The sequence below is a fragment of the Aulonocara sp. 'chitande type north' Nkhata Bay genome, linkage group LG10 (assembly GCF_057382095.1).
Source record: "Aulonocara sp. 'chitande type north' Nkhata Bay isolate Kocher_YH1m ecotype deep benthic linkage group LG10, A_spYH_male_GT1.1, whole genome shotgun sequence".
NCBI lineage: Eukaryota > Metazoa > Chordata > Actinopteri > Cichliformes > Cichlidae > Aulonocara > Aulonocara sp. 'chitande type north' Nkhata Bay.
The window spans coordinates 34526671-34541344 of record NC_141353.1 but is presented as its reverse complement, the minus strand read 5'-3'; the positions used below and the strand labels follow the sequence as shown (position 1 = coordinate 34541344).

The window sequence follows — 14674 nt, the reverse complement described above, 5'->3', positions numbered from 1 at the left end:
GGCATTATTTGAACTTGCTGTTTGGGCTTTATGTCTATAGTTTTCATTCTAGTTGCCAGAAATTGAATAAAGACTGTTGACTTTAGTGTTCACCTAAATCTTTCTCTAGCAGGTCAAAGTGTTCACTTATTTAGAGAAATCCCAAAAATGAATCGGCAAGTGCTAATGTTTACATGGCAATCATCAGCAAATTGCCATTGTGAGTATGCTAGTCTGCAGATTTTAGCACATATATCAAAGCCTTCCAAATGTGACAGATGGTGTGGCTAATGGTGTGGTTGCAAATTCCAATTTTTGTTTTCACACTGCACTTGCTAAGTCACAAACAGATCTGAATTATACAACTGTAATAAACCATAGTGTCCTTGCCTGATTTACCCTATTTCTGAGCTGATTGGTCAAATTACTGCATTTTGTGCTTGAGGTGTCTGCTAATGGTTGAGGTCTGGCATAAATGTGGATTCATGTGATACAAAGATTAATGCTTCTGATTCAGGCCTATGTTGATAAGTGCTTTTATCATGTTGTACTGATGGAATACTATTTGTTCAGAAGGCAACCTCTGTGTTCGATATGTCATGTATTAATGCATGCCTATTTCCTTTTTTGATGCATTTATTTACAAAATGAATTTCGTCTGGTAGATTAAATGTGAATTTAGCTTTAGCATGGCAAAGTTTAGCATAAGTGTGAATGCACGTTATACGACCACAGCTTGGTGTTACTAGACTGTATTTTATGGCTGCATGGTGAACTAAACAAAATTGTGTGCTATAATCCCAGAATCAAAACACAGAAATAATAGCACACTGTTAGTTTTGGGTCACTCAAGGCCCACCCATCAGAATATTTTTGGCGATACCCAAGTAGCACAGCAGGGCTGTAAGGCATTGTTAAAACCTGTCAGAGTAAGCAGTGATAGCTATCTAAAGCATCTGACCTTGAAGTGGTTATCTTATCCCCAGTAGGAGAAAAATCTGGATTCTTTAGTAATATCAAAGGAGAACTCCAAATCCTCCTTGTCTCTGATGCAAAGTCCCTTATTAGGTGCCATGCTGGCTTTTGGACCAGTTTTGTTGTGATGTGTCTTTCTTCCTTTTATCAGTCATGAGAAAACCATTCAGATGGAACAAAAAAAAAAAACGTGCTTTGCATGAAGCAAAAGCTTTTCTAAAGGCTTGTGAAATTACTGTGGCTTGCTGTTACTCAGTTTCAACAACAAGCTCTTCTTTTAACTATTTGTTGTACATTTGGGGCTTATCTAGAGCTTATTATTCACGCTGTATACCAAATATTTATATTTAGAGACTTGGATTACATTTATACAAAACTGCAATTTGGTTTTAATACATGCACACATCAGCACTTCATTTTAATTTTCACAGATCTCACTTAAGAGGGGGCGCAAAAACCAGAGGTCAAGAAGGTGTACAGTGGAAATTGCTCTTCAAGAGTGTTTATTTGTGTAAATATGTGTGTCTGTCCTCCAGCTCCATTCGCTACAGAACCAGTTAGAGTTCCAAGAACAATCCATGGTGGAGAAGTCACTTGTGAGCCGCCAGGAGGCTAAAATCCGTGAGATAGAGACCAAACTGGAATATGAGAAAACGCAGGTTAAGCGGTTGGAGGTAAGATGATGTGGACAAATGTGAAAGCCATGCATTGCCAACCTGTTAATTGGATTCTGACACTTAATTTCCTAGTAATTTTAAGACAAAGGCCTTAAAAAGAAAGTTATAGTGCCGCTTGCTTTGCTCTGTACTGTCTTTCTAGATAACAAAAGTGTCCATCATAGAATGAATTTAATTAGGTTCTTATAAAGACAGTCAGTTGATGGTCACCTTCCCTGTTATTCACCTTAAAAATGAATTAAAATGAATTTGGACAAAGGGCAATTCATAGCACTGTTCACATTTCCATTTTGTTATTATTAATGGCATAACTGACAGTGGCCAGCTGCAGGCAGCTGAGAAATGACTTAAAACAGTACAAAGAAGATAATTTAGCTTGAGTGTTGTTCACTTGTCTGTACTATATGTGCCCTTAACATGTTCGTCACCTGCTTCCCAGAGTCTGGTGGGTCGTCTGAAGGAGAATCTTGAGAAGTTGACGGAGGAGAGAAATCAGCACATCACTGCAGAAAACAGGGAGAAAGACCAGAATAAACGCACGCAGAGGCAGCTAAGGGACATGAAAGAAGAAATGGCAGAGCTGTCCAAGAAGGAGGCTGAGGCAAGCCGCAAGAAACATGAGCTGGTAAGGCCATGGGTGATTTGTGACCTTATGGTACTCACTGGTGTTTACACTGGAGGAGCTAACCATGCTCCAATCCATTCACCAGGAAATGGACATCGAGAGCTTAGAGGCAGCAAATCAGAGCTTACAAGTGGACCTTAAGTTAGCCTTCAAGAGGATAGGGGATCTGCAGGCTGCCATTGAGGATGAGATGGAGAGTGATGACAACGACGACCTAATTAACAGGTGAAGTGCAGATTTATTCTTTGTTTCATTAGATGCCACACTGCAATGTAGCTAGCTGCCTTAGGTACCACAGGGCATTCTCTTTGTATGTTGGAAGAAAGTTACCAAATGAGATGTGCTAGCTTTTTCACCAGGCTGTCAATCATAACATGTTCTTTCTCCTATGTCTTCCTGCTTCAATTTCTAACCTCTTTTGAACAAAGTCATACTACAGTCTGTGAGTTCCCCAAATACTTCTCAAATGGTTTAATTCTGCTCCATGCTTTTGATCTTTTGTCTCTTTGTTGTTTTTTCTGGTTTGGTTACACGTTTCCTCTTTGCAGTTGAGTTGAGGGTTATGCTGGCTCTGAGCCCTCAGATGTAAAGACTAACTGCAATATTACAGACCTCTAAAAAGAAGACAGTGCACTCACCAGCTCTGTTTGAGCAGAGGGCATAGGTTGTTTTACTGCTTTACAGTACACAGTTATTTTATATGTGCTTAAATTGCTCTTATGTTCTGTCCTCCTCTTGCAGAGTTTCAGAAAAAATGTATCTCACGTTCTCTGTTTTCTTTTTCCTTTTGGTGTCTTCCACACTTCTGGCAGTTTGCAAGACATGGTGACAAAATATCAGAAAAGAAAGAACAAAACGTGAGAATGGAAAATGCTTCCTTTTGTTTCTGTCATTATGGTTGTTTTCAAGTTTGTTTTGTTTTTCTTCGGCACCCATTTTAACCGCAAGGGAGAATAATGCAGTATACCTTATCCTTTCATTCTTTTTGTTCACGGTAACACTGTGAGACGAAGTAATTTTAAATAGAATAGAAAGCAGTGTCTGTGTTATACGTCTCTGATAAAAGCTATGCTTAAAGGATGGCCCCGGTGTTTCATTTTATTTCGTGCCAAGTGTCTGGCGGTGTCCGTACACAGTCCGCCTCATTAGAGATTTCAAGGCTTGTTTGTTTGATGTTAGATGAAATGTAAACTAGAATGAAAAATGGAGTATAAGGCTAAATGTTGAAGTTTTTCCTCCTTTAAACCGTTCTCACTGCTTTTGAAAATATGAACCAAAAGAAAAACCATTTTTTTAAGAAACGTGGTAATGCTGCATCATTCTCTCTATGAATAATTTTGCGTCAAACATCGTCCTCATTCACCGCTCACCACTTTGTTAAAATCAAGAGTTTGCATTTTTGCACTGACTTTTCTTTAATTGTCTTTTTGTTCTTCTAAAGCTTTTCCAAAGCACATGCAGCACATCTCAGTGAATGCAGCACTGTGATGCATCAATGCAAAATTATAAATGTAATATTCATTTACTGCACTTTGCATGATAAGAGACTAGGGGTGAATGATATCACCTGTGTAATGATATGTGATGAAAATTTCCAATAATGGCTTGAACTGACAATACAGAAAGAAAAGTAGTGAGTGCTCCAGCAATGCTCGGTTAAATCAGTTGTTGGGTCACATACATCATTTTTGTCTTAAATGATGTAACAAGTTTGTTGTTTCCACTTTTAGCTGGAAGATGCATATTTTGCAAAGCACCATGCTTTGTTAGAGGTCGTTGAAGTAGCTCCATTTTAGGTACTAAATCGGCATAGGATGCTCTCATGCGGCTTTTGCTCTCAGACATGTCTGGGTTTGTTGTTGCATGCACTGGGGAAGGTAGATACATGGTGTTGCTGTAGCAATGATATTGATCATGCATAATCAGGCAGCTCTATAGGAGATATGTGTAGTAATATGAAACAATTACAATTCTGTGGTTGCCTGAATGTATCTTCAGTCATCTGCTTTTTTTCTGTGACAGTTTGGTGAAGATATTTTCAGTGTTTAATCTTATGGGAGTAATTTACATGTGCTCTGGAAAACCTTAAGCATGATTGTGTGAGTACTGCTTGTGAGTGTATGTCCTGTCTGCATATACAGCAAGTGGTGTGAACAACACAGTCCACTACTTGAATGTTTTGACTCAAAGCTGAGCTTTTGATTTCCTTGTATTCAAACATTCTACTAATCCAATCTTATTTTACAGTACTGTGAAACATTTAACTGAAAATATAAAAGTTCATCTTGTCTCTCGTGTTAAATGTGGTTATTTATTTTTACTCAACCCTCTTTTCTTTCATTTTCAATGTAGTAAAAGGATTTTGGCATGCTGAATAATTAACTGTCAATGCCAGCATAATCTTCTGTTTATGGCAAATATCCATAGCTTTCTACATTAACCTTTGATTGCTTTTTCAAAGGAATATGCTATTGTGCCTTTATTAATCACTTTGTCTTTCAATTTTTCATCAAACAGTCCATGTGTATCCGTGCTTTGCCTTTCTTTTTGTGCAACTCGAGGCAAAGAGCAACGATTTGCCATGTTTACTTAATTACATTTTCCCTCCTTCGACATCATTGCATTAACAGCATGGATGAACAGTAATGGAGGTGGTGATTTTCTCCTAATTATGAAGTGGATTTTCCAGATGAATTACATTACTATTGAATATTTTGTACTTAATATTTCAAAGCAGAGGTTGCAATTCTTGGATTAATGTGATTGTAGTGTCATTTACATTTCTGATTGCAGCACAATACTTTGCAAGGCAAGAAAAATTACCTTTTTTGTCACCAGGTGATAATTATCCTTGAAGTTCAAGTTAATTACATCAGAGTGCAATGTGTCCACGGTTTGACGTAATTAGCTCTTGTACAATAAAGACCATAAATGTATGGTTTAATGTTTCTGTTATTTAGCACTTACACGATAGCACCAAACCATACATGATTTGATGCTGACTGTAAGTATTTGCGACAAAGATTTACAACCAGTGTAGACCAATTGTCAGAAGCTATTAATGTTCACGTCTGAAGTCTTGGGGCTTGTTTGTATCTGTGGGCCTCAGGACTGGTTAGCTAGTGTGAGGCCAAGGACAAATTGTTTGTGACACCATTTGCACAGCACTCAATTGCAAGCCACCTTTTATTTTGCACGCCTGTGTGTTAGACTGAGGGTAGGAGATGGAGATAATTTTGCTGTGGGCTGGTTTCAGTATTTTGGTGTGTAATATATCATGTTAAAAAGTCACAGCATCAGGGAGATGACAAATGGGTAACATGTGTAATCAACACGCTGGTATTAACGAAGCTATTATCTCTCTCTTTTTTTTTTTTCTGGTGGGCTTTTATCAGTTGTATTTACTATGCGAAAGAGAGTAGAGGGAGTGTGAAATGAAGGGCTGGCTTATTATAGCTTGACTTGGACTCACAATTTTCACCTTTTGCCTCAGAAGGCACTACTCAGACTCTGCAATGGGCAGGGTTTGTGTAGTAAAATTATAACCAGACCACTTAATCTCGCTGGGATCATCATTACCTGAAAATTGGCCCCTGAGTTAAGATATAAATGCTCTTAGAAAGCCTGAATAGCACTTAAAGAACCTAATGCTCCTGGCGCTCTGCGCTCACTCCCTGACGATGCCCTGCTTTCACGCAGACCACCACAAAGAATGGAAGAAAGAACACAATTTGTTCTGAGAGGAGAAAAAATGAATGTGTGACGCAGAGATTGGTGACAAAGGAGACACTACTCTCTTCAGTGGGAGACCTATGTAAATGCACATATGGTATCTAGAGCTATTATGGAGGCTGGAGCTGTTTAGCTGTCATCTCACACCTCTTGGAATACTGTGTTTGCACCTTATAAGCAGTTTGCCACATTTTCCAGTGCTCAGAAAGAAAAGCTAGTCCACAGAGACAGATCTGTTACCTACATTGCTGTTTGTTATTTTTAATGGTGCTCAGCTTGATATAGACACAAGATGAACTATATATCTACAATTGTGATATGTGAAGCAATTATTTTAGATGGATGAAACGTGATTGTTGCAACGGTATCTTAGGTAAGGCGCTATGTAAGACGAAAAAAGATAAAGAGGAACTGCAAATTGGATCTCTCTATAATGAACCTTAATTTGTGTATTTAATATAGAGGATGTTGTCTTGAACGTAAGAAGTGTCTCTTAAGAATGTAATTTTCTGCTCTGCTCAGAAACACAAGTCAAACATACTTTATGCCTTCATAGCATATGTGTGTCTTTGCAATTTCAAAAGTGTGAAATGTGAAAATTTATTTTCACACATCATGCAGCCTAAGAAGGCAGTATATCTCGCACTGAAGGGAGGGAAGGGAAAAAAAGAGAAGAGGATTTTTCACTTAATGTAATTTGACCCCAGTGTCAGTATTGACTTAGAGGTTATGCCACTTTGCTCACCTCCTTGTGTCACTTTAACCTCCTAGGACAATGGGATGCATAACACAGAATATTCACCAAAAAAAGAAAAAAAAATCAACTGGGATCTGCTTAGCTCTTTCATCCAGATCTGTAGGTCTCTGTTTATTGATTGCCATGTCAAGCATAGGGCCATGGGGCTGTCTCAAGGCTCCACTCCAATAACAATCACCAGGGACGACAGGTGACAAGTCACACAGATGCTAGCAGCTTGGAACCAGCCAAACAAGTTAATTATACTTCCAGGAGCTTCATCTGCATACCGCCTTTTCACTAATGCATTTGCAGCACATTTGTCTCTTGTACGGACACCAAACTGTTGCATGGCGTCATACTAACCCCTATTTTTATATGAGAGAGAAATAACTGTAACCTGCTAACAGAAAGTTTTTAATATGTGAAATCAAACACCTTTTTTTTTCTTGGCTGTGTAATTTATGTAATCTGACACTATATAAAATACTTGATGTATTTCTGGAATTTAACATTAAACAGCCAAGTGACGATCAAAAGAACACATCCCTACATTTCTTCTTTGTGTGGAAGATTGTTCTACTTAAAGAAGAAAAATTTTAAGATGAGTATTTTTGCTGTTGGAAAGCCCTGGATGCTCTATATCAACTCTAGCTGATTTGGTTTCTTCACAGTGGAGAGGAGATGGACACAGATTCAGAAGTGGAGGACCGTGTGGACGGAGTCAAGTCTTGGCTCTCCAAGAACAAAGGCTCCTCCAAGACCATGTCACAAGAGGGAAGTCTGAAGAGCACCAGGTTAGTGAAAGCTTTCCATGCTTTTTGTCAGATGACCGTATAATTCCCCATTATAACAGTGATGAAACTACCCACATCGCCAGCCTTAAAAAGGCTCACGATTACCTGGGGCAGTTTGCAACAGAAGGATGAGTATTTCATGTGATTAGGTGTCATCTCTCTCTCCCGGTAATCTGTCTAATGACAGGAGGCAGGATGGGGAAGCGGCTGCTGTCAAATTTATTGAAGTGGCCTGTGGCCAGTTGGCACGCCTGCAAAATGACGCCTCTACCACAGTTAGATAGATCTTCTCACTGGTTGATTGCCTCACTTTATACAGTGTACACTGTGCATAACAGCAATAGCCAGAGGTACTGAATGTGTTCCCTGACTCTTGAATGGTTTCAAGGACAAAATGAAAATGACAGATTTATTCTATAACAAATTGACATCAGTGTGTCAAAGTATGAAAATGTAACCTTTCAGTTACCACATATAAGCTGTCATAGTTGTCATACATCAGCTGTGAATATTTCACGAAATTAAAATTGAGAGTTCCGGCTTTAAATACGCAGTATTTTTCTTCTTGTGTTCTCCTGGTTGTCATTTTTCTTATGCGACTCTTTAGATATTCAGCAAATGCAGATGCCAAAGAGATGAAAGAAGGTAAGGAGAAGATTAATGACAAAGATGGGAAAGAGGTAGAGCCGAGCAGATCGGTGTCTGTCCTGAGCTCTCTGAGCTACCGGAAACGCTCCAATCTGAAGGACTCCATAGGAGGTACAGGCGATGACAGCTCCCTGTTCAACACTCTCAAAGAACAGCCTGACACACTAGACCATGCCTCCATTCGAAAATCTAAATCAAAGTCTGGAGACCTTCAGGAAGATTGGAAGAAGAGTCGGTCACAGGAAGACTTAGAAGACAAAGGTTCTGTCATCTCTTTAGCCTATTCTGAAGCCACCAGCAGAGCCAGGAAGGGTTTGGAGTCCCGCTGGACTTCACGCAGCAGCCCTGAGTTTGATAAAGAGTCCATGGTATCCTCTGTGGGTCCCAGCAGGATGTCCACCCGGAGAGCAATGATGGATATGGATGATGACAATAAGTCAACTATCAGCAGTGTGAGCCGATCCAGCCCTCGATCGCTCCATCGCAGCACATCTTGGAAAGATGAGAGACGCAACAGCTCTCGCTTGTCCGTTGCCCGCAGCTGTGGCCTGAGTGAGTTTGGCCTACACGTAGATGACGATGATGACGGCCAGAGTGTTGCTTTTAGCAGAGGGGGAGCCTCGCCTTACAGTCCCCGCTCACGCAGTCGCAGCCTTTCTACATCAGCTCAAACACGCTCATCAGACAACAATCCGCTTGACACGTCAGACATTAAATTAGTCACCCATCGAAACTACTTGGACCCTGACCTAGAGGCTGCAATTAATGAGGTGCTGAGCTTCAAACCTATTAAGTTCAAACGCAGCAAACTTGATGAGTCTAGTGATGAGGACAAGGATGAAAAGATGAAACAAGTGAGTGAGGACAGTAGGAAGAAGGTTGAAAGTGAAGGGCTGGGCTGCAGCACTTCTAACCCGCTTCGTTCTTCATTAGGCTCTACTCTGGAGCACAGTAACAGGCCAACAAGCACCAGCAGCTCTCGTAGTTGTCTAGATAAAAAAGGTAAAGTTTCATCATCTGAGAGCTCCTCATCGTCAGATGACCATCACAGCAGAAAGAGCTCAAAGTTGAAAAAGGGCAAGAAGAAATCCAAGAAGAGCTCTAAGAAAAAAAGCGAATCAGAAGACTCTTCTTCCTCTTCAGAGTCTTCGTCCTCCAACTCAGCCATCTCCTACCGCAGCTCCAGTAGTATTAAAAAGTGCCCTAAACAAGAATCTGATGACGACGAGAAGGAACTTCCAGGTCATGGAAAATCTAGTAAGAAGGAAACAAAGAAGAAGCAGAAGAAAATGGACAGCTTGGTGATGAAGTACCTGTACAGGCATGACAGTGACTGATACTGAACGAAGGTGATACTTGGTGTGGTGATAACCCCGAGCCTGCCATAAAGTTTGGTCGTCTGACTTAAAATACTAACGTTTGCTATGTGTGACAGTTTCTTTGTTTTTAGTTTGGTTTTTATTCATCATTTTGACTAAATGGTCCGTGTGAAGAACAAATGCTGATTTGTACTACTACCAGTGTTCTTGACAAACATGACACAGGCCTATTGATGCCTACCACCGTTTTTCCTTTGCTTGTACTGACATTTGTCTTAATTTAAGCTTCACATTTTTCCATACACTGTAGTGATGCCTCTGGTTTGCATTACACAAACTCCTTGAGTTTTAGTTTTAAATTCCATTAGAAACAACAGTTTATATTTAGGTTTAAAGTAATCCATCACTGCAATTCATCAGATTATTTTTAGCTTTTATTTGTCCCGCTCCAAGGCATCACAGGCAGCACACTGAAATATTTGTCCTGAAATAGTAGTGATATAAAGCAGTGTTACATTCCTGTGTGTTTTTTATTTAAAAAAAAAAAAGCATCTCTGCAAATCTGAGTGTTTTTCCTAATGGTGTTTGAGATGGTGTTTTGCACGCATAGTATTAAGAGAAGAGTGTCTGCCTGTGACTGTTCCTCTAGCACAAACTGATAAACAGATGCTGGCAATAACGGGGAAAAAATGTAATTACACCTATTTTTCTTTTTGCATGTTAACTGTGAAGAGTTCAGGTGTGACGTGACTGTTGATATTATTTGATGTAAACATGTGTAATATATTCTAAAATTAGCTCTGCCTCAAAAGCTATCTATTTTGAGTTCCTGATAGCATCTCTTGTTCTTGTCATACCTATGCCAGCGAACTAATAAAGGCCAGTTTTCTGTATGTGTTAACAATTTAGCCTTAAAACACAGCTCTCTGTGTGCTGTTGCTTTTGCTGTTGCAAAATGGTCAAATATTCATTTCACACTTCATTAAAGTAAACCTACTTGAAAGTAATTATTAGGACATTTTGATTTTAATTTGTATTGCTTGTTTTGATACATCTTGCTGCTCTGGAAGCTAGTTACACAGGTGGCTTAAAGCAATCTGGTTATATATTAGTTTTCATGGATATAGCTAGAAGGTAATCAAATTATAAATATGTTAATTTGCAAGCACCCCTTTTATCAAATTTTTAAAAAGTATTTTTTAAATGTTAGTGTCCTTGGCTTATGTACTGACACAGTTCATGGATGAAATGCAGCATTTTGTATGTTGAACATGCAGTGCAGTGTACTTCAAGCAGATGTCTAATACTCAAGGACACTCATGTGTGTTTAATCAGAAAGATACTATTTTAGTGTTAAAGAGCCTGTTTCAGTGGTTTTTCCTTGTTCTCATTAAATTGTATCTTAATGGAAGTATTCATATACTGGAATCTCTGCAGTAAGCTAAGCTGCTATCAAACTAGTGCAATGAGTGATTCTGATGTAATGAGTTGTCATGACAATGGATTCTAAGAATGGCTCCAGGTAAATAACCTTTTTAATGAGTAGAGGCAGAAGCAAGGCACAAGCTCACTGAATGCTGTGTTGGTTCTGATTTAATCTCTTCTACATTTAACCTACTAACAGCACATATTTACTAATATTTGAACATGGTGCCATTACAATACTTCTGCATGTAATTTTTAAGCATTTAGCTCAATAAGAAATTTCTTTTAATGATTCATAAAGTTTTTTTTATTGGTGTCCACAGAGCTAGAATCTCTGTGACGCAAAAAGAGGGAAACCATGCTAACATAGTGCATGTATGTCTTGCTCATTTAAGAGTTTATTGACTGGAAAGAGTCAGCCAAGAGTTTTGTATCTTAAAAGCTGTTTTTTTTTCTTTTCTTTTTTTATGTGCGTTTGCTTTTTTTTATGGGGCTATAAAAGAAATCGTGTTCTAATGTGTCTGTATGTGTATTGACCCCTACAGCCCTCCTGTACACCGGAGAGATGCGAGTCTGCCCAGATCAGATGAAGAGGATGAGGTGGACAGAGATGGGGGGCAGGCGCCGAGGCAGATCAACTGCGAGGGCTCGCTGGCAGAGAGCTCGTCATAATCCACAGCCTGTCAACCTTGGTTTTTCAGTGACACCAATCGCACAACAGGGACACAGTTCTTTTCTGCTAACTTTATTACTCTTTCCCAACCAACAAGAACAGAAATGAGGCACACAAAGAATGCTTTTTGTTGAGTAGGTTAGCTTGGGCATTTCATTATCCTCATTGTGGCACACCTAATAACATCATAAAATTATTTTGCTTAAATTATGCTTCTTTTAAGTATTATTTGAAAGAATATTAAAATGAAGGACTATCAGAAGAACCTTTGTGCTGCTGCTTTATTTATAAGAGCTGCTTTTCAGGCATATTTAAGCACCCCTCTGCACTTTTCTGACTTTACAGATAGCTCTGCCAAGAGGATTTAGATAAGCCTGCTTTGGTTTTGGACTTCTTCAAGAAAGTCTGACCAACTATTAAGATTATTCTTATCTTTTCCATTAATGTAGACTACTGCAGTGGGAGGAATTAACCTCTTTTTAATTAATTATCTCACTGCCCGTTTACATATGGCTCTTGTTGCAACTTGAGATATTCATAATTTTAAGAATGTGAGGTTAGCTAATTATTGCTGACAGGAAAAAAAAAACAGACAAAACTAAAACCAAGCTGTTAGGGTTTTAAAGATGACCTATGTTGGAAATTCTGAGAAATGGAGTTAAGTTAAGATTTCAATGTGCATTGATAGTTTAAATGGATATCTACTATGTTGAATCAAATGCTTTAGATGCAACTTAGATAAAATTGAATAAAGCTACAAGTATTTTATTGAGATGAAGTTTGCTGTATTTTTGTGCTACTTGAAGTTCAAAGGGAATGCATTTTTTTGTTGCTAATATAGCTTCTTTAAATAATATCCCACAGGAGATTATTCCAGTTTTTGGATATATAATAAAATGAAGTCTGTTCTGATCTCTCCGTTGCTGATTTTACTACTTTAAAAGTGTACGATGAAGATGATCTTTAGAGCATTTTGGGCAAATTGGCTTAAGCAAATAATTCCATACCTTTTTGCTATTTCAGGGTGCCAAATATGACATGGATTATATTCTTATAAATAGTTAATGTTTGCATATGAGAAAAGTTTGGGTTGGGAATGTAAAAGCAGCCCTTAAAATCATATTCCTTTCTTTTATATTGAGGCTCTTTCTCAAAGCTGTCATTTTGAATGTAATTTAAAGGATCATTAGAGCCATATGTTAAAATATCAGCAGCAGGATTTGAAAGATTCTTCCTTGTGTTGGGCTTTTTTCATTCAAAGTACTGCCAAAATACCTTTAATTAAAACCACTCTGCTCATAAAATGTAATACTTGTATGTAATTTCAGATGCACAGAGGTATGAATTGATTTCTTATTGGCATTTTTTTTCTTTTCAGGCACATATGAAAATAACTGAATACTTCTTTATTTAACCTTGATAATGATATCCTTAGTGTGATGTAATGGATTTTAATGTATGGGCTTTCTGCTCATGCGAAGAAAAGCTTGAAGTGTCTGTCTTACTATTAGCATATTATTTTCTCAGTTTTCTTTTCTATGCTTCAGACATGAATATTAATGTGGAACACAGGAAACTTTGATGTCAGTTTTTCAGAATAGACTTGTTAAATGAAGAAGAAGAAGAAAAAAACCTCCAAGTTGGAGTAACTGACTTTACCAGATAATACTTCAAAACTTTGCACTTCATCGTATCTTTTTAAAAGGCTTGTCTATTTTCATTATTGAACAGATTGCCACATGTTATATGCGTGATCTCAGAGGGATTTTTTTTTTTTGGCAAATAAATTCTGCTGTTTACAAAAATCTGTGTTGGCTCACTGTAATTGCATAGAGGTATAATTTGGATTCACATTAGTTTGAAATTCACCACTATCAGAAAACAGTTTGAGAAATGGTTACAAAGCAAGGAGGACAGGTTTAGTTTAAGAAAAAAAAAATCTGATGTCTGATTAATTTTAGCTCATCTGCTGCATGGAAGTGTCTCATCATACCCATCCAGTTTTCCCAGGAGAGCACAGAGGAAACAAGCAATTCATAGAAATGATTAATTCCGAGTAGATGGGGAGGCAGACTGAATGTTGCTCACACTTAATTTGACTGCTGCACATCTACACAGTTCAAAACCAAGCCTTGGGCAAATTCAGGAAGATCAAAAACCTGAGTGCAAGCATAGTCTTCCTTCCACATCAATCTTTATTCTACATAGGCAAAGCTTACCTAGATTCAAAGGGATTGATGGGTTTTAGATTACCACCTTGGTTGACATTCACACACAGTGTGTTTTTGCTTTAAAGAATCCCCCTATTTATCCAACCAATCTGTAATCCTCGCTCCTATACACAACCTGTTCTGCTGCATCACTCTGTGCCAGGGAGCTTTTGCTGTAATTTCACTTCACTTGCGTGCACCCTCCGGATGGCTGCATGTTTCTGCTTAAAGGCTTTCCATTGAGTGACAGATTAAATTCTGCTCCCGATTTTACTTATTTTGGCTCTAACACTGTTTCACAAGCCACTGGAGCAGGAAGTCATTAGCTCAACAAAGCCAAGCAAGTCTGTGTTTACGGTGCCACCCTCCCTGTTATTTAAACAGAGCGGTTAGACCACAGACATTTGCTGCGCTGGAAGTCTAAAGCTGCACCTCCATGGACAACAGTGCCCCATACAATTATATAGCATGCCAGGCTTTTCATTTAGCTTATTAAGTAGAACATCTGAATATTTGTGTTTTCTAGTAACCTTTAAGCATCGCCTTGGATGAATTTCTCTCAAAAATATTCACGGTACCTTCTTGCCTTCCCCAGCAAGATTATGTGCCAGCATGGACAAAGATGCACCTTTTCAAAATGACAAAGCTGATGGAGAGCAGCCAGACACGGTCACAACCGACTCTTAAATAACACTGTGTGCCAGCATCGGCATAAGCAGCTGTGTTCTCAGAGCGTCTTCACATTTTGACCTTGGTTGGAGGCCATCCTGCCAGGCTGTAAGATATGTGGGGGTGCAGTTAGACGGGAGAACATATTTATCAGGCATCATCCTCAACTATTAGTGCTTCCAGTTTCCTGCTGTATGCCTGCTGTCAAT

The 14674-nt window shown here is 38.7% G+C and overlaps 1 protein-coding gene across 5 annotated transcripts in view; it reads left to right on the top strand.

The window, feature by feature from the left end:
• Nucleotides 1-11593, top strand: part of LOC147321278 (unconventional myosin-XVIIIa-like) — a 61025-nt gene extending 49432 nt beyond the window's left edge. For 4 of the 5 annotated variants that reach the window (XM_086309642.1, XM_086309639.1, XM_086309640.1 and 1 more), the window contains 7 exons: nucleotides 1491-1628; nucleotides 2071-2256; nucleotides 2342-2481; nucleotides 3069-3113; nucleotides 7399-7521; nucleotides 8129-9518; nucleotides 11459-11593. In XM_086309642.1, coding sequence (XP_086165768.1) covers nucleotides 1491-1628; nucleotides 2071-2256; nucleotides 2342-2481; nucleotides 3069-3113; nucleotides 7399-7521; nucleotides 8129-9506 — 2010 coding nt within the window. In that variant the 3' untranslated portion in view covers nucleotides 9507-9518; nucleotides 11459-11593. The remainder of the gene's footprint in view (nucleotides 1-1490; nucleotides 1629-2070; nucleotides 2257-2341; nucleotides 2482-3068; nucleotides 3114-7398; nucleotides 7522-8128; nucleotides 9519-11458) is intronic. The other variant, XM_086309644.1, reaches the window with a different exon arrangement.
• The last annotated feature ends 3081 nt before the right edge of the window (nucleotides 11594-14674 follow it).